The 27,120-nt window shown below is 44.6% G+C and overlaps 1 protein-coding gene and 1 long non-coding RNA gene across 3 annotated transcripts; one reads left to right on the top strand and one right to left on the bottom strand.

The window, feature by feature from the left end:
- The first annotated feature begins 769 nt into the window (after positions 1-769).
- LOC117352282 lies at positions 770-26,796 on the top strand. 2 transcript variants are annotated; one of them, XR_004537638.1, is made up of 3 exons: positions 770-823; positions 23,441-24,582; positions 26,514-26,796. It is a non-coding gene; the product is annotated as an uncharacterized LOC117352282 (long non-coding RNA). The 2 variants fall into 2 exon arrangements; XR_004537639.1 differs by lacking the exon at positions 770-823 and adding an exon at positions 13,459-13,621.
- Positions 5,842-13,851, bottom strand: LMO2 (LIM domain only 2). The gene is made up of 3 exons (XM_033928662.1): positions 13,695-13,851; positions 9,546-9,761; positions 5,842-6,810 (listed from the first exon to the last, which is right to left on the bottom strand). The coding sequence occupies exons 1-3, from the start codon at positions 13,733-13,735 to the stop codon at positions 6,591-6,593; spliced, it is 477 nt and encodes a 158-aa protein (XP_033784553.1). The 5' UTR covers positions 13,736-13,851; the 3' UTR covers positions 5,842-6,590.
- Positions 26,797-27,120: the final 324 nt, after the last annotated feature.

Here is a 27,120-nt window from a genome sequence, read left to right on the forward strand (position 1 = left end):
GCATTACTTCTATGTCTCTATTTCACCTCCTCTTCATGTCCCCTCTGTATCTCTATCCTTATTCAGAAGGTCCTGCTTACCCTTTCTCTTCTTTGTGTCACAATCTCCATTTTCAGCTTTCCCCCCTTTTCCTTTGTTACTGCACCCTGTAGCCAGAATCTTTCCACCCTCTCTCCACTCCGGCCCAGCCCAGTATGAAATATTTCCTTTTGTTTCTCTCCCCTCTCTCTTCTCCTCCCTCACCCACGAGTCCTGCATCTGGCCCTCTCCCTTCTACCTGCACCTGGCAACACCCCCCTGCTCCGCGGCTCTCTTAAGCAACTCGTCAGCAGCGGTGATCAAGACAAGCTGCCGACATCGAGGCCTTCCCTCTACGAGTCCCACCTTTGTGGAAAAAGGAAGTTGAAACAAGCGGGACTCGCAGAGGGTAGGCCCCGACGTCAGAAGCTGCTGCTGAGTTGCCGAAGAGAGCCGCAGGTAGAAGGGAGAGGGAGATAGGAAGGCTGTAGAAGCTCCGGAGCATGACACCGAACCCGGCCAGGATGATTTCTTTTTCAGGCTGCTGCTGCCGCTGCCATCCCCGACCCGAAATGACAAAAAACAGCCTAATGCCCGCGTCGGGAAATAGCCATGCTGAGCAGTGAGCTCAGCACGTACACAGATGAAAGCCTTGCTTGCTGATTGGTCCGGCGGCACGGTGGGGCGGGGCCGCCGGACCAATCAGCAAGCAAGGCTTTCATCTGTGTACGTGCTGAGCTCACTGCTCAACATGGCTATTTCCCGACGCGACGCCAGACTTGTAAGCTGCATCGCCAGAATTTAGGTAGGTTGTTTTCATCCCCGTGGGAGTCCCGTGGGCAAGGGGGCGTCCCCGTGGGAGTCCCGTGGGTCAGGGGGGCATCCCCGTGGGAGTCCCGTGGGCCAGGGGGCGTCCCCGTGGGAGTCCCGTGGGCCAGGGGGGGAACCCGCGGGATCCCCGCGGGACCCGCGGGATCCCCGCGATCCCCGTTCCCGTGCAGACCTCTAGTTTGAGGGGCCTGTTGCGCCGGTTCCCCCCTCCCCCCCCCCATTCTTTCCAGCATGCAAATAGCTCTCATGAATATTCATGGTGGGACATCCTGTAAACCTGACTGGCTCAGGACAGGTTTGGCACTCACTGGCTTATTGCTTTGCCAAAAGGAAGAAGTAAACTCTACCATGTTTATGTACTGTAGCCATCAATGTCCTGCCAACACCCTGTATATATGTTTCTAAACCTGTTTGTAAACTTGTAACCTCTACAAATCTAAGTGGGGAAACAGAATCACATATATAATCATTAAAAAAATAAAACAAGTACAAAACAGGGTAAAACAGCAAAAAAACAAAACCAAAAAACTGCTCAGACTTCTACTGTCACAATGGTGGCACCTAAAAAGTGCTCCAACAACACCTTTCTCAATTGCAAAAGAAAATTTGATTGGCGCAAGGTCAGCGGTAGCACATTCCAGAGTCCTGGGCCCTGCACAGAAAACACTCTAATCTTGTACTGATATTATGTATGTTTAACCTGTAACCCGCTCTGCGCTCTTTGGGGACAACGAGATAGAAAACAAAATAAAGAAATGTCCAGTTGTATGCAGCTGGCTAATACTTATGCAGTTAAGTGAAAGATAGAGGGGATATGATAGAGATCATGAAGGGCATAGAGAGAGTGGAGAGGGACAGATTCTTCAAACTTTGAAAAAATAAAAGAACAAGAGGGCATTCGGAAAAGTTGAAAGGGGACAGATTCAAAACGAATGCTAGGAAGTTCTTCTTTACCCCACGTGTGGTGGACACCTGGAATGCGCTTCCAGAGGACGTTATAAGGCAGAGTACGGTACTGGGGTTCAAGAAAGGATTGGACAATTTCCTGCTGGAAAAGGGATAGAGGGGTATAGTTAGAGGATTACTGCACAGGTCCTGGACCTGTTGGGCCACCACGTGAGCGGACTGCTGGGCACGATGGACCTCGGGTTTGACCCAGCGGAGGCATTGCTTATGTTCTTATGTAGATCCAGCACTTAACCTCATAAGATGAACTGCATGAAAATAGGCCTGTGTTTTATGCAGTCACCTTGTGCTGTTAAACACTGAATCAGCATTTAACTGCTTGAGTGCCGACCCCATCCCCGGAATATCCACAAGATAGCTGCTTTTGTGTTTGGTGGTTAGTACTGGTATTGTATAGGGTTGTTTAAAATTCTTCTGCTAGCACATAGACCTTTTACACGGGTTTGCTTAACTATTTATTGCATGATCTGATCCCATGCTCACAATCTGAACATTTACCTGTTTCTCTTTCCTGGATTAAATGCTGTAGAATGCTCGCCTTCTTGATTCCACTGTATGAAACTCTCTTCTACTTACATTGTGAGCCCAGTTGGGACAAAGTACTAAGGCAGGGGTGCCCACACTTTTTGGGCTTGCGAGCTACTTTTAAAATGACCAAGTCAAAATGATCTACCAACAATAAAATTTAAAAAACACAAAGTACACTATACGCATAGAAAATGTTAATTATCATTCCTATTCCGGGGGTTTTTCAAAGTGGTCAAGACAGATGACTCTATGCAATGTCACCTCAGTAACAACCATACAAAAATAGACAAATACCCCCTCCTTTTTACTAAACCACGATACCAGTTTTTAGTGCAAGGAGCTGCACTGAATGCCCAGCGCTGCTCTCGACACTCATAGGCTCCCTGCGCTACAAAACGCTATTGAGGTTTAGTAATAGGGGACCATAGTGTAAAATATAGACAGCAGATATAAATTCAGACACATTTTGATCACTAAATTTAAAATAAAATCATTTTTCCTACCTTTGTTGTCTGATGATTTCACGAGTCTCTGGCTGCACTTTCTTTTTCTGACTGTGCATCCAATCTATCTTCCCTTCTTTCAGCCTTTATGCTTCCTCTCCTCCAGACCTCATTCCCTTCCCCAACTTTTTCTTCCTCTCTCCCTGCCCTTTCTTTCTCTCTGCCTCCCTTTTTTTCTCTCTTCATGCCCACTTTTTTGGTTTCCCTTCTTTCCTTTTGTCTTCCTGCCTGCCCCCTTTCTTTCTTTCTCCCTGCCCTCCCCCAAGCCACTGCCATCGGGGAACAGGCCCCAAAGCCACCGCCGCCCCAAGCTCTCCCTGCTTCGGGCCGACCAGCATTCCGCTCCCCGACGTCAATTCTGCTGTCGGGAGGAAGTTCCGGCCCAGCCAGGCAGCGATTGGCTGACCAGAACTTCCTCTCCGACAGCAGAATTGACGTCGGGGATAGGAAGGCTGATCGGCCCGGTAGATCGCCAAGGCAAAATGAGTCTATCACGGAGCCCGGGATGGGCTCCGCGATCGATTCACTTTGCCTTGGCGATCTACCGGTCGATTGCGATCGACCTATTGGGCACTCCTGTACTATAGAGTATATAATATGTAAATCACTTTGGTTGTGCCACAGAAATGTGATATATCAAGTCTATGACCCTTTGTTCAGTGGCACTAACTAGTGGGTGCCATTGAATATCAGAGGACAGCCCCACACAAGGAAGTTGTTCCTGGCTGATTAAATTGCTTTGAAAATCAACCTCTACATGTTTAGATAATTCTTAATTTGGAGTGTGTGGCGCAGTAGCACCCTGAGGTTGTGGGTTCAAATCCCGCACTGCTCCTTGTGACCCTGGGCAATTCACTTTAATCCCCATTGCCCCAGGTACATTAGCTAGAGTGGGAGCCCGCCAGGACAGTTAGGGAATAATGCTTAAGAACCTGAATAATTTGTAATCCGCATAGAATTCTAGGATAATCGGAATATAAATTATTAAAAAAGTGGTATATAAAGTACAGATCGCTTTGCACACAGGCAGCAGAGGGAGGGTGAAGAAAGCAGGAGAAAAGGGTGGTGACACGGCATTGCTTTTGGCTACCACCCCGGCTTTCTGCTCTTTCCAGGGAGGACCCACACCCCAGCTGCTGCTCCTTAGATAAGCAGACAGACATGGATTTCCAACAGGCTGGCCCCTAGAAACTCCACCTTGCCCTACCCGTGAGGCTAAAAGATTACACATGAAAACAGCCCACTGTATGCTTCCCTCACTAAGCTCATCTCAGGATAAGAGTTATCTTCAGACAGAAAGGATCACACTAGGGCTAAAGGAGAGAGTACAAAAACAAAGTTACCCAGTTCCAGGAAAAAGACTTTAGGCCAGTCCTGGTTTTAAGCTACCCATTGCAGGTCCCACAATACATCAGGATAAGGTTGGTAGAAACCCAGGACTTGCCTATAATTAGAGAATAGAAACCACATAAAGCACTGAAAAGTCTAATAGACTCTCAGAGTCTATTATCACGTAATTATTTCATTTACTGTTTTGTGATTAATTTGAGCACACCGGAGGGGTCCAGTGATGTGCAGGTGGAGGTTATTATATCTTCATCAGTGTGTGTGAAGCGCTGGAGAATCTTCTCCCTACGCTTATCCCTCCTTCACATATTATATTTTGGATTGAATATTTGGTGCTTGAGACAGAGTGAGTCTCTCTGAGAGTCTATTAGACTTTCCACTGCTTTATGTGGTTTCTATTTAGTATCTTTTTGCAGTATTTTTTTGGAGTTATTGTATAATTAGAGAATGACATGGGGACAAATTTTTCCCCGTCCCCAAGGGAACTCATTTTCTCATCCCGTTGAGTTATTTTCCTGTCCCTGCCAGCTCCGTCCTCATCTGCACAAACCTCAAACACTTTAAAATCATAAGTGTTCGAGGTTGGTGCAGTTTAAGGCAGAGCTTACAGGAATGAGTTCCTGTGGGGACAGGGAAAAATTTGTCCCCGTGTCATTTTCTACCTATAATCTCCCTCCTGGAATTGAGGACTGAAAGCACCAGGTGACAAAACAGTTACAGTATTTAATGTCATTTTGGCCCTGGTATAAGGGCCACAGAGAAACTTCCTCAGCTCTATTCCAGAAACTTAAATTACTGAAAGGATTATATGCAGGAATATGAAATTTTTTTTTTTCTTTTCCCTTTCTTTGTTTATCTTCCTTTTCTTTCTCTTACCCTTGGGACTATAAGAGTCCAAGGGCTAGATTCACTAAGGACATGGAACAGATCCGATCCATGTCTGGGGAGCTGATTCACGAATTGCCCTCATGCAAATAAGGGCAATCGGAATCACAACCCCAACCGACTGAAGGGATTGCTGAATAGTGATCCCGACGCATGCGCGGACCATCTGTAGATGGTCTGTGCAAGCACTGGCCCTCCATGCCCGGCAGAGCTTTTTACTTTTTTTTTCACGAGCCTGTGGTTTTAACCTGCTTTAAACTCGCAGATTAAAACCACAGGCTTGCACTGCGGGGACGAGAGCAGAGAGCAGGAGATTGGTGCAGAGAGCAGATGAGCAGGGTGGCAGAAGGCATGGCAGTCAGAAAGGACCTGAGTGACTGGTCCTCAGCAATCGCTTACATTTGGATCAGTCAGCCCAGTCAATGTCCCTCATTTTTTTTAGTGAATCACTTCCTGTCTACATTTTAAATGCCATTCCCCTCCATTTGCATGCGCGGATCGGAGGATGATCAGGACAGAGGTTACTGAATTGGGTCAGTGGGAAATCGGGTCGTACAGGGGTCGCTAAGTGGTCGGAACTTAATCGGTGGGCTTGGTGAATCTACCCCCAAATCTCTTGGGGGGTTAATTTAAATATCACTTTCAGCTGCTGTGGGAAGCTTGGGTTGGTAGGGTTGGGTGTTGTATTTTTGAGTTTGTATTATGTTGTGGTCTGTACATTGAAATTTAATAAAAATTGTTTCATCATAAATTATCAAAAGGATTAATAAGACAAACTCACTTCAATATTTATTGATTGCATCTATTTAAATAAGCAACGACAAGGTCAGATTTCATTCCCAAGAGCAACTTTCATGTACAGATTTTCTCTCAGAACAAAAGTTAGAGGACCACAGGCCAAGCTGTGCTCTTTTTGTCTTCTCTAGTTGGGACGGTCAAGGAGTAGAAGTTAAAATCCAGCAGTCTTAAGCTCATTAATGACAAAACAATAACTTCCCAAAGACTCTCTCCTTCTGGGCTGGACTCTTATTACAGAAAAGCAAGTACACAACAGCTTTTCCTTCTCCTGGGCCTGTAGCATTCTCTCCTGTAAGCACGTACAGGACTGTCACAGGTTTGAATGTCCTTCATTGACTGGGTCAATCCATCCTTCAGCTGTGAGCATTCATACACTTTCAACAATGCTGACCACCCAAAACCCTACGTGTTCCCAGACATTTCATGGAAGATGGTAGGCATTGCTCAGAATCAGAAGCAGGAATAAATTTCATTTGTATAAGTTAAATAAAAATCAGGACAGCCAAAACGTACACAAATTCGCATTTTACAGGTGTCAAAATCTCCATTCCAAGATGATAAATACAGTTTGGAAGCAAAATTTTAACTGAAAGGAACCAGAGGCGTTTCCTCTGCGGTTTCAGTTCTATTTTATTTTGGAGAAGTTTGGTGCATTTTGGGATTCCTTGACCCTACAGGTTCTCGTGTTCTTGGTGGGACTCCTCGGGTTAGGTCTTACATCATACCATTGATCTTTGTCCATTCATAGAGGTCCTGCTCACACACAATGTCTGAGTTAATGAGGAGGTATCGGTCACCCACACAGAAATGCTTCTGACAGGCCGCACACTTGAAGCACTCAAGGTGGTAGACTTTGTCCTTCACGCGCATTGTCATTTCGTACGCTCGGATCCGTTTGTCACAGGAAGCACATAGCCCATCCTGCCCAAAAAGTCTACAAAAAGGAAAACATCAACCCTTTGTTAATTTTGTTAAAGTGAGGCATATCAGAAGTGAAAAAATTCATGATGTCTTAAGAGAAACCCCTTCAGATCTTAGGCTGAGAAGTTTTACCTAGTGCCATCTTGGCATAACAACCAAAAGGAAAAAACAACAACCAGACAACAAAATAAATACAGGTCCATTTTGGGGTTTCTAACCTCAATATTTTATTAACACCTTCAAATACCTGCACTGTACTGACTTGTACTTAGCACTCTGCACCCCCACCCCCACCCCCGTGAGACTAAACTCCTAGAAATGGAGGACTTCTTTTCTACCCATATTTTACCAATGCCTACTTTTTCTAGCACTTTACAAAAGCTCCATAGCATGAAGAATCATAAATCCAGCACTTGGGCACTAGGACTCCCCCCATCAGAAGATGGTACCAGCCATAGCAAATATGTTTATTTTAGGGTTCAGGGAATCTTACCTCAGTTCTATACATTTCAAATCATGCATATTATCAATGGTTGCTACTTATAAGAACATAAGAATTGCCATACTGGGACAAAACAAAGGTCCATCAAGCCCAGTATCCCGTTTCCAACAGTGGCAGAAACCCAAAGAGCAGCAACATTTCAGAGCTGAGATTATGATGTCATAATACCTCATTCCACCAATGCCTAAGAGCCAACCTCATCAGTGATGTCACAATGGCTTGATTGTCCTATATTTGGCTCACATAAAAACATAAGAGTTGCCATACTGGGACAGACCAAAGGTCCATCAAGCCCAGTATCCTGTTTCCAACCGTGGTCAACCCAGGTCCCAAGTACCTAGTTAGATCCCAAGTAGTATAACTTATTTTATGCTGCTTGTCCTAGTCATCTCAACAATGGCCTATGAACTTCTTTTAGGAAATTATCCAAACCTTTTTTAAACCCCGCTAAGCTGATTTTACCACATTCTCCGGCAACAAATTCCAGAGTTAATTACACAAGGCGTGAAGAAATATTTTCTCCGGTTTATTTTAAATATACTATTGTACTTAGGGGCCAGCGATTGTCTAATGATCGTCACTAAATCAATTTTGACTGGTTTAGCGACAATCGCATTTACTGATCCGATGCAGAAAATGACTCAGCGTGTGGTTTTCTGCACAATCACTCATTCTCCGATCCGATCATGCAAATAAGCTCATTAATATTGAAATGCCATGTAAACTAGCAGAGCAATTGATGCTCTAACATGGTTTCCCGATGCACCAAAAAAAGTGATTGCTTTTAGCCATCCAAAAAGAGCGACTGGTCAAGGACAGTTGCTTAGCTGTCTAACCAGAGTTTACCCCTTTTTTAAAAAAAAATGGGCATATGCTGTGTGTGTTACACATACACAATATCTGCCCCATTAAAAAAAGAAGAAGAAAAAAAGCATCTCCTGCCGATGACTGCCCTTCTTGACACCCCCCCCCCCCCCCGACAAACTGGCACCAGCACCGGGAACCAACACCCCCTCTACAGCAGCGAAAATGGCAGGAGGGATGCCTGCTTTGCCCAAATTTGTCCCCATCTCTGCAGGGACTCAATATCCCTGTCCCGCCCCTGTGAGTTTTGTCGCTGTTCCTGGCCTTGCCCGTTTCCTGCAAGATCTGCCTTAACTGCTCAAGCCTCGAACACTTATGATTTTTAAAGTGTTTGAGGATTGTGCAGATGAGGACGGAGCTTGCAGGAATGGGGCAGGGACAGGAAAATAACTTGTGGGGACGGGACAGGAAAATGAGATCATGCGGTGACGGGGAAAAAATTGTCCCCCATGTCATTCTCTACCACATGCTACAGCAGGAGTGGGTAACCATAGTCTGAGAGCCACAACCCAGTTGGGTTTTCAAGATTTTCACAATGAATATGCATGAGATCTATTTGCATGCAATGAAAGCAGTACATGCAAATAAATTACCCATCCCCGTGCTACATTTCTCTACCCTTCCCACTCTGTACCTCCCCACAATTCCTGTTCCCAACCTTCTCCATTATTTGGTCAAGTCTGAGGTTAGAGAATGACACAAATTTATCCCCGTAGGAACTCAATTTCCCCATTCCATCTCCACGGGTTTTTTGCTGTACCTGCCTCATTCTTGTAAGCTCTGCCTTAACCACACAAGCCTCGAACACTTATGATTTTAAAGTGTTTGAGGCTTGTGCAGATGAGGACAGAGCTTAGGCATTGGTGGAATGAGGCATTGTGACATCACAATCTGAGCTCTAGAATGTTGCCACTTAGGATTCTAAAGTGTTTGAGGCTTGTGCAGATGAGGACGGAGCTTAGGCATTGGTGGAATGAGGCATTGTGACATCACAATCTGAGCTCTAGAATGTTGCCACTTAGGATTCTAAAGTGTTTGAGGCTTGTGCAGATGAGGACAGAGCTTAGGCATTGGTGGAATGAGGCATTATGACATCACAATCTGAGCTCTAGAATGTTGCCACTTAGGATTCTAAAGTGTTTGAGGCTTGTGCAGATGAGGATGGAGCTTGCAGGGATGGGGCAGGGACAGGAAAAGAACTTGGACAAATTAGTTCCCATGGGGACAGGGAAAAATCTGTCCCTGTGTCATTCTCTATCTGGGGTCACTCAGTTGTGTGATTGCTTCACTGCATCAACACACAAGTTGCAACTGGCAATATAACAGCATACTGACAGAACCAAGTACAATACAAGTGTGAAAGTGACATCATGCCTTCTTACCTGAGGTAGTCCCTCCTGCAGAGCTTTCGACCCAGTTTGTAGTACAGCCGTCGTCCCACTTCACCAAGCCTGCAGCCACACAGGTCACAACTCAGACAGTCCTCGTGCCAGTACTGGTCAATGGCCTTCAGAAAGTACCGATCCCCAATATTCTGCTGGCAGCCGCCACATGTCAGCAAGGAAGGGGACATCTGAAGCACCTCATCCACTGGTTCCCTGAAAGAGACACAAGGAGATTGTCTTTCACAGCATGGAGGAGACATGGGTCATGTTACCCTAAGGCAGTGATTCCCAACCCTGTCCTGGAAGAACACCAGGCCAATCGGATTTTCAGGCTAGCCCTAATGAATATGCATGAGAGAGATTTGCATATGATGGAAGTGATAGGCATGCAAATTTGCTTCATGCATATTCATTAGGGCTAGCCTGAAAACCCAATTGGCCTGGTGTTCCTCCAGGACAGGGTTGGGAACCACTGCCCTAAGGTCCTATCCATGGTATCAATGTTTTAGCAAATGAATTTTGTGTAGTCTTAGAAAGCGACATCTCTATATACAAACTCCCCACTGACTAATGAAGTATCACCTGGGCACCAATACAATTTTCCGCAACAGAAAGACTTGCCCCCTCTTTTACTGAGGTGTGCTAACCCAGTCCCCCCAGGCCAATCGGGTTTTCAGGCTAGCCCTAATGAATATGCATGAGAGAGATTTGCATATAATGGAAGTGAGAGGCATGCAGATCTGCATGCCAGGACAGGGTTGGGAACCACTGTGCTAACCGATTAGTGCGTGCAAAACACTAATGCGTCTACAGACAAACATGCATGCGTTAGCGTTTAGCGTGCGCTAAATGGTTAGAGCGCCTTAGCAAAAGAGGGCCTCAGTCTCTCTGGTGAGGAAAAGCCACTCTACCATCCACGCATCATAAGCATAAAAAACTTTCATTGTATATCGCTGAAAACACCCTCTCTGTTCAAAATAAAAATGACCATTCTATGTGAAGCCAGCCAACGATCATTTCGGAGCGACGTTCGCTGCTTCTTCAGAGCAAAACATGTCAGCACAGCATTCCAACATTGTCAGAGAACACTTTTCCCCCCAAAAGGCGGGATGGGAGAGATACTTACACCTACTGTTTTCCCTGAAAATAAGATCTGCTCTTATATTAATTTTTGCTCCAAAAAATGCATTAGGGCTTATTTTCAGGGAATGTCTTATTTTTTTCATGTCGGGGTGGAGTCGGGGAGTGTTTGGTGGGGTTCTGCCTTGGACTGTGTCGGAAGGGTTTGCAGTTGCAGCAGGAGGAATTGGGCACTCCTGCCGTGGACATTTGTGTGTGTGTGTGGGGCGGGGGGGGTGTTTGGGAGTCGAGCTTAACTGGGGCTTATTTTGGGGGTAGGGCTTAAATGATGAGCATCTTAAAAATCATGCTAGGGCTTATTTTCCAGTTAGGTCTTATTTTGGGGTGTGGAAAACGGTAGCAGTCAGCTTCAGTCCTCCGATTTCTTTCACTTCTACAAAATTAATGACTGTGGCATTTAAACCGTTATGAAGTCATTCTTATTAGATTTCATTTTACACTGAACTTGTTGAGCAAAGTAATTGCTTCTCTTTTGGAAGTGAAAATTAACTGAACTAGAAGTTGACTTATTCTGGATTCCATGATGCTTTTCTATTAGCTTTCACATATGGCCTATGACCTCTCATCTCTAGGCGTAGCTGTGACCCCTGAGAATGTAGCATCCGCCTTGATTGGCGCATTCTATTAGACATACCTTTTTTTTCACTTAATAAGATGAATATTTGATTGCGTACCACACTCCTCTGGAACGGATGCAGTGAAGGGGAAGGGTTAATCTGCTGGCTGGGTTGGCGATGCAGAGAGGTGCACAGGACAATCAAGCCATTGTGACATCACCGATGAGGTTGGCTCTTATTGGTGGAATGAGGCATTATGACATCACAATCTCAGCTGTTTCCCAAAGACTGAAACTCTTCACACTACTAATTACTTCTATAGCGCTACCAGATACATGCAGCACTGCACAGAGTCCCAAACAGTAAGAAAACAGTCCCTGCTTCGAAGAGCTTACAATCTACACAGACAAGACAAACAGGATGTCATGGATACAGTTAAGGGGAACGGCTAATCTGCTGGCTGGGTTGGAGGGCAGAGGAGTAGGGTTATGGATTGAAGGCTATATCTAAAAAGGTGGGTTTTCAGTCTGCTTTTAAACAAGGGAAGGGGCATTTATTCCAGGCACAGGGGGCAGCTAGATGAAAAGAACGAAGTCTGGAATTGGCAGTGGAGGAGAAGGGTAACGCTAAGAGTGACTTATCTGAGGAACGGAGTTCTCTGGGAGGTGGATAAGGAGAGAGGAGAGGACTTGATTAACCATTCCTCTTAACTCTCCGTGACATCCTGTTTGTCTGTGTCTGTTTAGATTGTAAGCTCTTTCAAGCAGGGACTGTCTTCTTTGTGACGCTGTACAGCGCTGCTTACATCTGGTAACGCTATAGAAATAATTAATAGTAGTAGTAGGTTTGGAATATTTAACAGTTGGTTCTTTTTCATAAGCGATGTAAAGTATTCATTTGGTATCTCTTATTGCTGGATTCTCAGAATTGAGTGTATTGCTCTGTGACTGTAGCTTTGCCCTCTTATTGCGGTATTTGTTTTTGGTCATATAATGCTGTGATTAATTTGCAATTATGCATGGGTTGCGAGCTGCTGAGAATTATAGATTGAGCAGAATTTAACTTTTTAAAAAAAAAAATATTAAATGACATAAAAGAAGATGCAACTTCCAGAACTTGATCTAACTCTTATTGTAAAACACATTGATTCCTTGTAGAGAAACGCGGTATAGAAGTCACTATTGTATTCAAAATAATGTGTTAAAGATTACCCGTGTGATCAGAAAGCCTCACCGACTTTTCAATGTCACCCCTGCCGAGGTCTGAGGGCACAGCAGGTTGGGGGGTCAATTCGGCCACTTTTTCGGTCACCGATCAAGTTTGAAGGTGACCGGTTAGGCTTGGCCCCCCTCCTGTGTACAATCTAGCTAAGTGCATAAGAGGTTCAGGAAGACATAGGCTGTGCGTGCTTTCATGACACAGCCTGGTGCCTTAAAAGAAATCTGCTGTCTCCTTCATTTTCCTGTAACCCCAGGGGTTCTTCTGCCTATTGATTTTTTTCAAGAAATATTTGACTGAGATCTTAAAAATTTCCCCCAATAATATTCCTCCTATTAATAGGATTTACTATTTACCTAAAAAAAAATAAAAATAAGAAGATTCCGCTTAATGAATTGGGGGAAAGAGATAAAGTGAAAGACAACCAAATTGACTTTGAAAATGTATCAGCTCTAGTAGAACAAACTTTTAACAGCAGATACCGAAAGAACAACTCTCTCCGAGCAGGATTTAAATATGATCTTAAGGTTGTACTTTAGAAATGCTCAGAAACTATTTGGGGACCATAAAGTGCGGATATATCCGGATGCGTCTAAAACTACTCGGAAGCGGACACTATTAAACTGGGCGCATCATTCCCGCTTGCATATCCTTGTAAATGCCTGGTTAGATATCTGGGAGTCAAATATACTTTTTTTTTTTTCCGCCAGTTCGTTTGAAGGAGTTTATAGATGTTAAAAAGATCATTAAGGAAAAAAAGATTTAACTGTTTGCATACTAAGCCCTTTTTTTAAAATGAGAATGTTTCTTGAATTCTCTTGTATGGCCTCCCCCTTTTATTGTGGTCTAAGAAGGGGGTGAAAATGTATTTGCAGGAAAGCTTTTGATTTCCTATTGCTCTTATTTGTAAAGATGTCTTTTGCTTTCCCTGAATGTCATGTAACACGAGGTGTTCTTGTGGATATATCTGCAAACAAGCAATCTGCTGTGTTCCAAGGGGTTCAGCTTTTCTAGCAAAGGAGCAGCCCCAGATGCAACTTGTCTCCCACCCCATCTGATGCATTTCTTTGCAATAAGTTCATTCCCATCTGCAATGAAACTTGACCATCCCATGCACCCGTCCTTCAAGCTAGAACAAAGCAACGAGAGGAGCAGCAGGTAATGACAGAAGCTCTCCCCCCCCCCCCCCCCCCCGAACAAAAGGGCTCCTGCATCCCGGAGATCAGCTTACTCGGATGGGTCGAGGCTCTTCCTCTCGATGGCCGATGACATGATCTGCTCGTTTCCCCAGGAGGATCGGGCGAGGGTGGCGGAGGCTGCCCGGCCGGGCCTCTTTGCTCCTCGAGCTTCCACCTAATCGTCGTCGTCCTCTCGGTGGCTTCGGCCTTTTATAGCTCTTCCCCCCCCCCCCCCCCCTCGTCTCGCCTTTTATTTCCTTTTTCCTGCTCGCTGCTCCAATACAATGGGAGGAAATCGCCCTTAAAGAGCCCGCTGCGCACTTTGCATCGGGGTTTCTGAGCACCCCCCAGACCTGTGACCTGCCCTCACCCCCAAGGAGAAATGCAAATCTTGCCCGTTTGCTATTTTTAGAAACATGCTTAAAACTGAGCAGCGATACTTTGCTTCTTCTTGAAATTGCCTCGTAGCAAATTCCCCATAAAAACATGAAGGCAGAGAAAGGCCAAATGGCCCACCCAGTCTGCCCATCTGCAGCATCCACTATCTCCTCCTCTCCCTATTGGCTAAGGCGCTTTACACCTGCATTGTGAGGTCATAGAGCATTATCTTTACAGAAACATGACGGCAGAGAAAGGCCAAATGGCCCACCCAGTCTGCCCATCTGCAGCATCCGCTATCTCCTCTCTCCCTATTGGCTAAGGCGCTTTACACCTGCATTGTGAGGTCATAGAGCATTATCTTTACAGAAACATGACGGCAGAGAAAGGCCAAATGGCCCACCCAGTCTGCCCATCTGCAGCATCCACTATCTCCTCCTCTCCCTATTGGCTAAGGCGCTTTACACCTGCATTGTGAGGTCATAGAGCATTATCTTTACAGAAACATGACGGCAGAGAAAGGCCAAATGGCCCACCCAGTCTGCCCATCTGCAGCATCCGCTATCTCCTCTCTCCCTATTGGCTAAGGCGCTTTACACCTGCATTGTGAGGTCATAGAGCATTATCGTTACAGAAACATGATGGCAGAGAAAGGCCAAATGGCTCACCCAGTCTGCCCATCTGCAGCATCCGCTATCTCCTCTCTCCCTATTGGCTAAGGCGCTTTACACCTGCATTGTGAGGTCATAGAGCATTATCGTTACAGAAACATGATGGCATATTATGACCAACTGGTCCATCCAGTCTGCCCACCTGCAGCTCCTCCTCTCCCCATCAGATCCCACATGCTTGTCCCACCCTTTCTTGAACTCAGACAGTCTCTGTCTCCACCACCTCTACCGGGAGACTGTTCCAGGCATCTACCACCCTTTCTGTAAAAAAGTATTTCCTTAGATTACTCCGGAGCCTATCACCTCTTAATTTCATCCTATGCCCTCTCGTTCCAGAGCTTCCTTTCAAATGAGTCTCGCCTCATGCACATTTATGCCATGTAGGTACTGTATTTAAACATCTCTATCATATCTCCCCCTTTCCCGCTTTTCCTCCAAAGTATACAGATTGAGATCTTTAAGTCTGTCCCCATACGCCTTATGACAAAGACCATGCACCATTTTAATAGCCTTCCTCAGGACCGACTCCATCCTTTTTATATCTCCTGAATTGTACACAATATTCTAAATGAGGTCTCACCAGTCTTATACAGGGACATCAATACCTCTTTTTACTGGCCATACCTCTCCCTATGCAACCTAGAATCCTTCTAAGCTTTCACTGTCATCTTTTCAACCTGTTCTGGCCACCTTTAAATCATCACATACTATTACTATTAAGAATTTCTAGAGCACTACCAGACATATGCAGCGCTGTACAGAGTCACAAGGGAGACAGTCCCTGCTCGAAAGAGATTACAATCTAGACAGACAGGATTCCAGGGTGGGATACAGATAGGGGATGGTTAATCTGCTGGCTAGGGCGATGAACAGTGGGCAGAGGGGAGTAGGGTTAAGGACTGCAGGCTAAATCAAAACGGGTTTTCAGTGTTTCAACAAGGGAAGGGGCAAGGGGGAAACTCAGGTAGTTTATTTCAGGCATACAGGGCAGCTTGATGAAAGGCATGAAGTCTGGAATTGGCAGGGAAGGAGAAGGGTAAAGATAAAAGTAGCTTATCTGAGGAAGGGAGTTCTCGGGGAGGCATATAAGGAGAGATAAGAGAGAAGAGACACCGAGGGGCTGTGGCATGAACACACTTCTAGCTTAGTAATAGCAGTTTGAACTGTCTACTATTACGCCCAAGTCCTGCTCCTGTTTCATGCACAAAAGTTCTTCACCCCCCTAAACTGTACTGGGTCTCTCTCTTTCTCCAGCCCCAGCCCCTTTGGTTCCAGGTCTCTCTCTTTCTTTCTCCAGCCCCAGCCCCTTTGGGTTCAGGTCTTTCTCCAGCCCCATCCCCTTTGGGTCCAGGTCTCTCTCTTTCTTTCTCCAGCCCCAGCCCCTTTGGGTCCAGGTCTCTCTCTTTCTTTCTCCAGCCCCAGCCCCTTTGGGTCCAGGTCTCTCTCTTTCTTTCTCCAGCCCCATCCCCTTTGGGTCCAGGTCTCTCTCTTTCTTTCTCCAGCCCCAGCCCCTTTGGGTCCAGGTCTCTCTCTTTCTTTCTTCAGCCCCAGCCCCTTTGGGTTCAGGTCTTTCTCCAGCCCCATCCCCTTTGGGTCCAGGTCTCTCTCTTTGTTTCTCCAGCCCCAGCCCCTTTGGGTCCAGGTCTCTCTCTTTCTTTCTCCAGCCCCAGCCCCTTTGGGTTCAGGTCTTTCTCTCTTTCTCCAACCCATCCCCTTTGGGTCCAGGTCTCTCTCTTTCTTTCTCCAGCCCCATCCCCTTTGGGTCCAGGTCTCTCTCTCTCTCTCCCTCCTCTGTTATGATCTTGCATCTCCCTGTTTTCCTCAGGGTCTCTCCCCCTCTGTCTGAACCTCCCATAGTCCTGCATCTGCCTCCTGTCTTTCCCCTTTGGTCCAGACCTTTCTAATCTACTTACAACCCTCCCCCTTTCTCTCCTTCCTTCCTCCCTCCCTTCTTCCTATGTCCCCCTCATTGCCTTCCAGCCTTTGTCCTACCCCCTCCCCTGAAGCCAGCAAACCTACCTCCCTCCCTCTCTGCCGCGCCAAAGCCAGCCAGCCAGTCTGCCTCCCTCCCTCCGAAGCCTGGCCTACTGCCGATTCTTCTGCTCCCTCCACCTGGTATGCCGCCGCCGGTTAGGTGGTATATAAAAATAAATTATTATTATTATTATTTATTCCTGCCTGCTGCGCCGCAACAACTGCAAAAAGGAAGGTCCAGGTGCTGGCCCAGAAGCCTTCTCCCTGACATCAATTCTGACGTTGGAGAGGAAGTTTCGGGCTAGCCAGGCAGCGATTGGCTGGCCCGGAACTACCTCTCCGACGTCGGGGAGAAGGCTTCTGGGCCGGCGCCTGGACCTTTCTTTCTTGCGGTTGTTGCTGTGGTGGGCAAGGAGAGAGCCCATTCTCCCGCGATCGCCTGTCCTGTTGTCCCCCCCCACACAGCTTCGGGACGCTGTCTGTGAAAACGGGACATTTCGGCATCCCAAAGCTGTGCGTGGGGACAACGGGACAGGGGATCTGAAAAAGGGACAGTCCCGTTCAAAACGGGACGTATGGTTACCTTAGCTATAACTAAACATGTTGTTGAGAACTGTGGTTTGTTTATTCTCTAATGCTGATAAAATATTCAAGTGATGTGGAGGTTCTGGTGGAGGCAAAGGGATAAAGAATATCGAGTTTCATTACATATCAGATCTAATTATCTACTTCTGAGTAATCGGTAGGATCACATTAAGCCCACATCAAAGTCCAGACTCTTAAACAACTGTTGTTCACTTCTCTAAAATGCGTTATGACATCACATAAAACTACAGATGGATGAAGATAAAGGCACTTGTGAGTGTGTGAGGGACATGACCCAGCCACATTTTGGCATGGCAGTCTGCTCATCCTGTTTTAACCTCAGTTTGGCTTCTGTGTTTACAGATTAGAAGGAACAGTACATTAAGAAGACAAAAGGGGCCGCGTGCTCCTGAATGAACTAGGAAAGAAAGCACTGAGATACCCGAGAAGCAGAATATCACACTATTAAAAGTAAATTACAACTCAAAAAATCCAATGTTTTAAACTGATGCTCTAAAGCAGTGTTTTTCAACCTTTTTACCCCTATGGACCGGCAGAAATAAAAGAATTATTCTGCGGACCGGCATCGGTCCATGGACCGGCGGTTGAAGAACACTGGCTTAAGTCGTGAACCAGACCCCGCCCATCTCTACCCAATCTCCACCCCAGACCCCGCCCCTATAATAGTACTAATTGCACCTTGCACGTCCCGTGCCTCATCTGGAAGCCTTCCCTCTGATGTTGCAACGTCCGAGAGAAGGCTTCCGGTTCAGGCGCAGGATGCCCGTAGGAGCCACTGCCCGTGGCTTTGTGCACTGAATCAGTGAGGAAGAGGGAGCTGGCTCGAAGATAACGCCGCATCGATCGCACGGTGGACCGGCGGTTGAAGAACACTGTTTTGGGCCTGATGCACGTGCTGGCCCTGTGGACCGGCAGGAAATTTCTGTGGACCAGCACCGGTCCATGGACCGGTGGTTGAAGAACACTGCTCTAAAGCCCCAGAACAGCATAAAATATAGACATTCTGTAAATGGATACAATGTAACCTTTTCAATGAAGCATGAAAAAGATTTTCAAACACTCAATATAGGACTTAGAAGTTGATACGTTTCTTCCATCTCAATTGACTACTCTTCTCCCTCAGTATTCGCGGTTTCAGCAATCGTGTTTTCGATTATTCACGGTTTATTGCTTGCTGGCTCCTCCCCCCCCAAATTACGTCAGCTTGCATAGAGAAATTGCTGATTCCAACCGTTTACAGAGAAAATCACTGATTCCCAGCACTTTCTTCACCGTGTTTTGCCTCTCCTTCAGGAACAGAACAGGCCTCCCACCATGTTATTCACGGTTTCGCCGTATTCACGATGGTTTTTAATAGAAAACAGTGAAAAACATATGAAAAAGTTCTTCGGGGGTTTTTTGTATTTGCGGTTCTGTTAATCCCCTATCACAGAGAATACAGAGGGAGAAGTGTAGTTTCCTGTGATTCCACAGTCACTACAACAGTGTCTCTCAAATTTTTTTTATTTTTTTTAAAGCTCTGGCACACTGAATGAACAGACATATTGATAATGGAGAACCGGTGGATATTATATACTTGGATTTTCAGAAAGCATTCGACAAGGTTCCACATGTAAGACTTCTCAGGAAACTGCAAGGCCATGGAATAGAAGGAGATATACTAAGATGGATAGGCAAATGGCTGGAGAACAGAAGGCAGAGAGTGGGCATAAATGGGAAGTTCTCAGACTGGGAGAATGTGACTAGCAGTGTGCCCCAGGGCTCGGTACTTGGGCCCATCTTATTTAATATTTTCATCAATGACCTAGAGGATGGAACATCCAGTGAGATCATCAAGTTCACATATGACACAAAGCTATGCCGGGCCATCAAATCGCAGAAGGACAGTGAGGAACTCCAGAGCGACTTGAGTCGATTGGAGGAATGGGCAGACAAATGGCAGATGAAGTTTAATGTGGAAAAATGCAAAGTGATGCACTTAGGCAGAAAGAATAAGGAACACAAGTATAGTATGTCAGGTGCAACTCTGGGAAAAAACGAACAGGAAAAGGACCTGGGTGTACTAATTGATAGGAGCCTGAAGCCGTTGGTGCAATGTGCGGCGGCAGCGAAGAACGCAAATAGAATGCTAGACATGATAAAGAAGGGAATCACGAGTAGATCGGAGAAAGTAATAATGCCGCTTTATAGAGCGATGGTCAGACCACACTTGGAATACTGCATCCAGCATTGGTCTCCCAACCTAAAGAAGGATATAAAACTGCTGGAGATGGTGTGGAGACGAGCAACGAAGCTAATGGAGAACTTGGAATATGAGGAACGACTTAAGAGACTGGGATTGTTCTCCCTTGAGAAGAGGAGACTGCGAGGGGATATGATCGAGATCTTCAAAATACTGAAAGGAATCGACAAAATAGAGCAGGAAAAAAATTATTTACAATGTCCAATGTGACACAGACAAGAGGACATGGACTGAAACTAAGGGGGGGGGGGGCAAGTTCAGGACAAATGTCAGGAAGTTCTGCTTCACGCAATGAGTGGTGGACACCTGGAATGCTCTCCTAGAAAAGGTAATTGCGGAATCCACCATTCTAGGATTTAAGGGTAAGTTAGATGTACATCTCCTTATAAGTGGCATAAAGTGATATGGGTAAGGGTAAACTAGATGCACATCTCCTTATGAGAAGCTTAGAATGATACGGGGACTAAGACTATGCCAGGGTACATCTGGCGGGGCCTCCGCGTGTGGGGATTGCCGGACTTGATGGACCTAGGGTCTGATCCGGAGATGGTAGTTCTTATGTTCTTTTTTTTGTGCCACATTACAACTGAAATTATAAAATTGTATGTAAATGTTGCCACATAATTTTGTAATTTTTGCCACAGAACTTACCCAAGAGCTTGTGAGGCTCTCTAAAATTATTTGGAAAGTGGATTCATTATGGACAAAAATAATGTATAGTTGTGCATTTTTACATCACATGGCAGTAAACAAAGTACTTAACTGAAAATCCCACTGCCACATGCCTTGAAGTTCAATATCCCCCTGAAATCTTGCCGCCCCCCCCCCCCCCCAGGTTAGCAAGAGAGGCATGGATATTGCATAATCTCACATTCATTGGACTTGATTGGTCTAAATTGTTTGTGATGTCATTTGTGATCTCACGTACTGTGTAAGCCAATCAGCTACCGTTCTATGAAAAATATGTGTGATATTTTTCTGAGCATTGCTGCCCCCGTATATTCAGTAAAGGAGAAGCTTCAGTTGTTTCGAAGATACTAACTCAGCAGTGCATTTTAATTGATGGGGACTGGCTCTCAGTGTAACACACATGTGGAGTTGAAGAAAACCAGTGGGCAGTTCTAGTGCAGGTTTATTTTTACTTCTAACAGGAAACAGGAAATAACCCACAGCACAGGAAATACAGGCTGATGGGGCACAAAAGAATTGTATCTAACGAGTAAACAAAATGTCACAGTTCCTTAACTGTGCATACAGCTATTTACAGTATTTGTGAACTGCTTTGGGTTGGACTCTTAAGGAAGGCAGTATAGATCGTGCTTTAATTATACTTGATCAATAAGCATTTGTTAAATAAGAATCCAACGTATTTTGTTTCTGGTCCAATATCCTGAGGATCACCCAGGCATAAGGTTACCAGACATCCGGATTTCCCCTCTTTTTGAGGACATGTCCGGGGGTCTGGACGGCTTTTCAAAACCCGGAACTTTGGACTCTCACTCTAGTTCTCCCTTTTGCTGTGTCCAGCTTTTCAGCACCCCAGCGTCCCAAGTGCCTTCTACCTGGAGGCCCCATGCATCCTGCAGAGTAACATATAGTGTACGGCCTTAAAAAGAGAGCGGCCATGACGTGGGGGTTTCTGCAGACATCACGGATCCCGCTCACCCCCTAGATGAGCAGATTTTTAAGGGTGTGCGGTTAAGATCTGTGTTTTACCCAGACTCCTTTGCTCCCACGCTCCATCCTTGTGCTGGCTCTGAGCTGGGGCACAGATGCAGTTTTGAGCAAAGAATAAAAAACTGTGTTGACATTTAGCATTTTATTTTACATGAGGAGCAACTGTCTGACCACTACATTATCCTTTAGCTACCCCTAATAGATGACCTTCAGCACAGTGGATTTCCTGGATACTTCTGAAAGGTCACTTGGACACACAAAGTCAGAGGCATGAAGAAAGTACAAGAGGTTTATTACAGCATGCTGGACCCCTGAGCTCCAAGCTGGCTCAGAAGTGCCGAAACTAGGAAGTTACAGAGATATTTATTCATTTTTCTGGCTATACAACTGAATTCTAGAAAAAGCTTTTCACGTGTTACTTTTCTTAACACTCATTGGTTCTAAGCTCACACTAGCAGGTCACTTACACTGAAGAGAACTGGACAGTCAGCGAATTACAGAGTACAAATAGCAAAATACAACATATTTCTCAGAGTATAGAGTTATTAGTTTTAAAATGGTTTCTGATTAGGAGATAAATCTGTCAAACAATGCAGTCTTAATTTCTTTCCAAAATGCGCCTTAAGTCAACCTGGTGGCTCCGTTGATGTAATTGCCTAGCCAGGTCTGCTGTTTACTTGCTCAAAACTTAAAAGTTCTGTCCAGAAAGGACCTGTATTTGCAACCAATGATCCTTGGATAGGCAAAGAGATTACAATTTCTGGTTAACCTAGTGGGGATGTATAGCACGACCAGCTTAAAACAAATACAAGAGAACTTAAACATTATTCGCGCCTCCATTGGCAACCATAGAAACATAGAAAGATGACGGCAGATAAGGGCCATAGCCCATCAAGTCTGCCCACACTATTTACCCACCCTCTTAAGTCTACTGACCCCCTAAAGAATAATTGTAATTATACTGTCACTCTACTGACCCGCTCATTCAGTCCTAGTGACCCTATCCCTTGGCATGACCTCGTAGGGATCCCACATAGGTATCCCATTTGTTCTTGAAGTCTGTAGTAGGGACTAACATGATTGCTTTTCTTCAATCCAAATATTAAACAGACGGCCGTCTTCTGCACTATTCTTAGTTTTCTCACTGGTTTTTTTAGGTATATCCAAGTAAATGATGTTACAGTAGTCCAATATAGATAGAACCACTACTTGAAATTCGTCTAAAAATTTGTCTAAAACTGTCTAATAAATTTTAGCTGTTCATCTGTTAATAAGTATCAGCTTTGTAATATTTTCTTGCAGATAGGCTATTTCATTTTTGTTCAGACACACACGTTAGATCTCAAAAACACAGTAAAATCCTTTCTGCTAATCCTTCTACACTGCCCTGGACCTGGGAAAACATTTATCAGGTGGTCTGCACCGTGCAGGATATTTAACGACCTCGCGGGTCTCAAGGATCTCCCGTATGAGGAAAGGCTGGATAAATTACAGCTCTACTCACTCGAGGAGCGCAGAGAGAGGGGAGACATGATCGCCTCGAGACGTTCAAGTATCTCACGGGCCGCATCGAAGTGGAAGAAGATATCTTCCTTCTCAAGGGTCCCACGGCAACCAGGGGGCACCCGTGGAAAATCAGGGGAGGGAAACTGCACAGTGACACCAGGAAATTCTTTTTCACTGAAAGAGTGGTTGACCGCTGGAATAGTCTTCCACTTCAGATCACTGAGGCCAGCAGCGTGCCTGATTTTAAGGCCAAATGGGATAGACACGTGGGATCTATTCACTGAGTTAGGTGGGGGAGGGTCATTGCGGTGGGCAGACTAGATGGGCCGTGGCCCTTATCTGCCGTCTATTTCAATGTTTCTATGTTACCATTCATTCTAATGCCACGTGTGCTGTGCGAGTTAACGCCGGTGCTCAGTTTCTCTCTGTATTACTCGGCCATTAATGTGCACGTACAAACCGTGGTAATCCTGCAGTTACGCTTGTAGTACCTTCCTCACCTCAACTTTGCTAAAAGAACACACAGGCACCTACAGCGTGAGCTGCTTCCAGACGGTTTGCAAGGAAGCATTCCTCAGGAGTATGGTGAGGCTTGGAATATTACTTTACATAGGTTTATAAAACAACATTAGCTAGGGAGGAATGCGAGGTTGAATGAGGATTTTAATGAATCTGGTATAAGCGGTTTGAGTGTTGGATTTGGGTGCAGTAGTGAGAATGCGTGTTTTTATTTTTGTTGTTGCAGTTATACCCATCCTGAAGAAGCGTTACTTGAGCGAAACTCGAGTCGAGGGCACACAGTTGCTTTGATTTTAGGGTTCATCACAAACAGAGGGATCCGCTCCAAGCAGCAGCTAAGTGAACATTTGATGTTACAATTGTGATTATATTGGGAGTGGTGTGGGACCGATAATGTGTAATGATGGTCTTGGGAACAACCTCTGTTTGGGTACACTATTAAAACACTATGGTTGTGGGTCTGAGCACTTATCATATTATTTATCACTTTTTGGGGGGTGTTATAAGATATGTGTTGAATAAGTGAATCCTGTGTCTAGTGCTGGGTTTAATAATTGGCACAGGAAAGTTTATTATACTGTATACTCCAAGTTATTTTTTGTTTTAAATAAACATTGGAAAAACAATATTGTAAATTATTCAGGCAGCAGTAAGAAACAGAGAAGCTCAGGAACTTGATGACCTTTTAACATTTAAAATTCCCTCTCCTGCTCTTTTTTTGTTTAAAGTGAATACGTCCTGAATGGTATCAAGCTGCAAGCTATACAGTATTAATAAAATCAATAATCCTACCAAGAAGCAAAAAAAACATGAACTTGAATTCTCCTATTGGCGATGCCCCAAGGAGGAACTGCAGCAGAAGAAATACTTTTGCATGCCATATTGCAGAGCAAATAGCCGGAGACTTGTCAACGTGGGTGATAAGTCTGTGTTGCCTGTTATATCACTGACGGAATAGAATGAAGTGGTGGAGGCAGAGGAGAAAGGAAACGTTTTGGACGGCAGCTGGTGTATTCACTCATCCCTGCTTACAGTCCTGACTTCCTGTAGGCCTCGACTGCAATACAGTGAAATGCAGCCTAACTTTGGTTAGATGGCTTCCTGTGATAACATGGCCTGCTCACCACAGCCAGCTGCTGGCCATGTAACGTACACCAGACCAGAACGTTGTCATAAATCTCCAAAAGAGAATTCAAAGGCAACTGCTCAATGATGTAACAAACAGTGAGGCAAGAACGCAACAGTATTATAAACTCTTACACAAAATCTTAAACTGCCATTAATTAAATAAAGAAATGAGGCTGCCACATAATATTGTCCAGAAGAAGCACTGTGAGAGGACTTCCAGAGACAGAGAGATCTTCACTGGTAAGACTTTGCTGGGAAATTGCTTACAAATTGGGAAAAGGGAATCCTAAAGCTAAATAGATAAGCTCAGAGACTTATTTTATTTAAAGTACTTTGCTCACTTAGCAAGGAAGTTTTAGGGCTTTTTTTTTTTTTTTTTAGCATAGGAAGCATCTGTTAGTGTACATAGGCTAGCATTTCAAAGCGCTATTTAAAAATTGCTATAGTATCAGTATAAAGTACAACTAATAGGACAGCCGTTATAGTGGCTTGGTCACTTGCCTTGGTGTAATCTTTGACAACCAATTAAGCTTCAAGCCCCAGGTCAACTCAGTTGTTCGTTCATCTTTTTTCACATTGCAACGCATCAGATCTGTTCAACCATGTCTCCCTCCCAAGTCATCTCCTCAATAGACTATTGCAATTCTCTTTATGTAGGACTCCCTTTCACCTCACTAAAAAGACTTCAACTCATTTGGTCTACTGCAGTGAAACTTATCCAAACCATTCACTAGTTTGACGGGGTGATGCTGCTGTTCAAACTGCAACACTAGGTCCTACTTTTGACACGTTATCTTCAAGGTCTTAACTATGGCTTACAAGTGGAATAAAGGGATTGGGATTTGACATACCACTTGGACAAGGTGTATTATGTGCTTTACAATCAGGTCCTCTGTCCTGGTGGCTTCACAGTCTATCTAATGTACCTGGGTCAGGGACGGATTAAGTGACTTGCCAAGGGTCACAAGGAGCAGTGCAGGGTTTGAACCCACCATCTCAGGGTGCTGAGGCTGCAGCTCTAATCTCTACACCACACTCTCTTCTGCTCTACTGTACCTCAGTAAGTTCCTCACCGTACCCTCCGTTTAGCCGAGAATAACCTTCTTGTCATTTCATCCCTTTCTGAAATCTGGCTTTCTTCACCTCGTCAATCAATATATTCCATTACTTGGGTCCCAAACACTGGAATGATCTACCTCTATTTATAAGAATCCTTCCAACCCTGTCTGAATTTTAAAAATCTCTTAAGACTAACTTGTTGTTACAGACTTTTGGAAACTCATCAGACTACAGCTGACTAATTAGCAGTGCTAGTTATTTTGTATACCTCACAGTGTTTTTTTTTTTAAATGTATGTTTACTACTTGTTACATACTGTTAAATGTATTATTTTATTGTAAAATGCTGTGATGCCTTTTAGGCCACTTCAGTGGTATATCAAGTGCCAATAAATATATAGATAAAGATAAATTAAGAACCTTTGCAAGACTGTTAGCTGAAGAGGAAAGATATCCTTGTTTTGTCTGACCCTGAGCATTGTTATATACACTGATCTGCATGGAGCCTCAAGGGGGTGGGAAAGGAGGGTTTTTTTGAGAGGGTCTCAGTGGAAGTTAAGCACAGGAAATTACACAATGGCCATTGCAATGCTGGCTTGCTGAAAGGCTGACACCAGGCTAATAGATGCATTATTTCCTGTTTTTGATGAAAGTTAATGTGGGGCCTACCTTGGCAGCTTCACAAAAACAGCAGTGGTTTGCAAACCGGGGCCAATCCAAACTGTTTATGTTGCTCTTAGGTAATATGTTTCTCTAAACAATCCCGCCTAGACCCATTTATCATAGCTGAAACCAGACCCATGATTCTCCTAATGAGAAATATTACTGTATATGCTCGCTGGGTTCTCCCTCTCTTTAAACAAAGCTGATTCCTAGACCCTCCCTAATTCTTTACACCCAAGCAACATATACTGTACATGTTTCCTCCATAAATTTCCAAACCTAAATAAATCCTAACTTTCTACATGAAGCAGAAGAGCATCAGTAGGTTTTGCAGGTTGTCTTTCCTTGTCCTCAACCCATTGCTCTATAACCACTAGGCTATTCCTCCGTTGTATTCATAACTTCATTTTTAACTAGATATCAACTAGATTTTTTTTTTTTTTTTTGCAGGTTATGATAGCTTTCACTGGATCAGCATAAAACTTTGTTAAATACAATGCTGCTGCACAGGATATTTTGAGATTATATCTGAAGAAGGGACCAGTACAATCTCAAATATACCTTCAGATTATTCTTTCATTGGTCCTGTGCCTTGCAAAGAATTCAGTTTTCTCCAGGACCAGGTTGCTGAAAAGGTCTCAGCCCAACCAACTTCCTAAATTCTGAGCGTTATTTTGCCACTGTAGCTGAAAGGAGTGTTATTTTATTTTGCAAAGTCCAACTTGCAGAATTGTAATGCAACATTTTGACATTTTTCAAATCATTGATTGAACCATGTCAACAAAAAGTGTGGAATTTTAAAGTGTGGAACTCCGAGCCATCATGAAGTTCCTATTCCTGCAGAAGAAAACTCCAAAGGAAATTCATGAATGCAGCATTGATGCAAACATCATGATGCAAACATTGAGTGGCAAATGCCTATCATACTCCGCAGTGAAGAAGTGGTGTGCAAACTTTCAATGTGGAGATTTCGAGACTGAAGATGCAGCAAGGTCTGGGAGGCCTCAAATAGTGTAAACTCCTGAAATTGTTGATCATGTCTATGACCTGATTTGGC

The sequence above is a fragment of the Geotrypetes seraphini genome, chromosome 19, assembly GCF_902459505.1.
Source record: "Geotrypetes seraphini chromosome 19, aGeoSer1.1, whole genome shotgun sequence".
Lineage (NCBI taxonomy): Eukaryota > Metazoa > Chordata > Amphibia > Gymnophiona > Dermophiidae > Geotrypetes > Geotrypetes seraphini.

What these genes read in the sequence shown, in the direction of transcription:
- LMO2 (XM_033928662.1), bottom strand. Translation starts at nt 13,735, where the DNA reads ATGTCATCGGCCATCGAGAGGAAGAGCCTCGACCCATCCGA. An exon ending in AAGAGCCTCGACCCATCCGA is followed by an intron (nt 9,762 to 13,694) that starts GTAAGCTGATCT and finishes TGTCTCTTTCAG; the next exon opens with GGAACCAGTGGATGAGGTGC. An exon ending in TGCAGGAGGGACTACCTCAG is followed by an intron (nt 6,811 to 9,545) that starts GTAAGAAGGCAT and finishes TCCTTTTTGTAG; the next exon opens with ACTTTTTGGGCAGGATGGGC.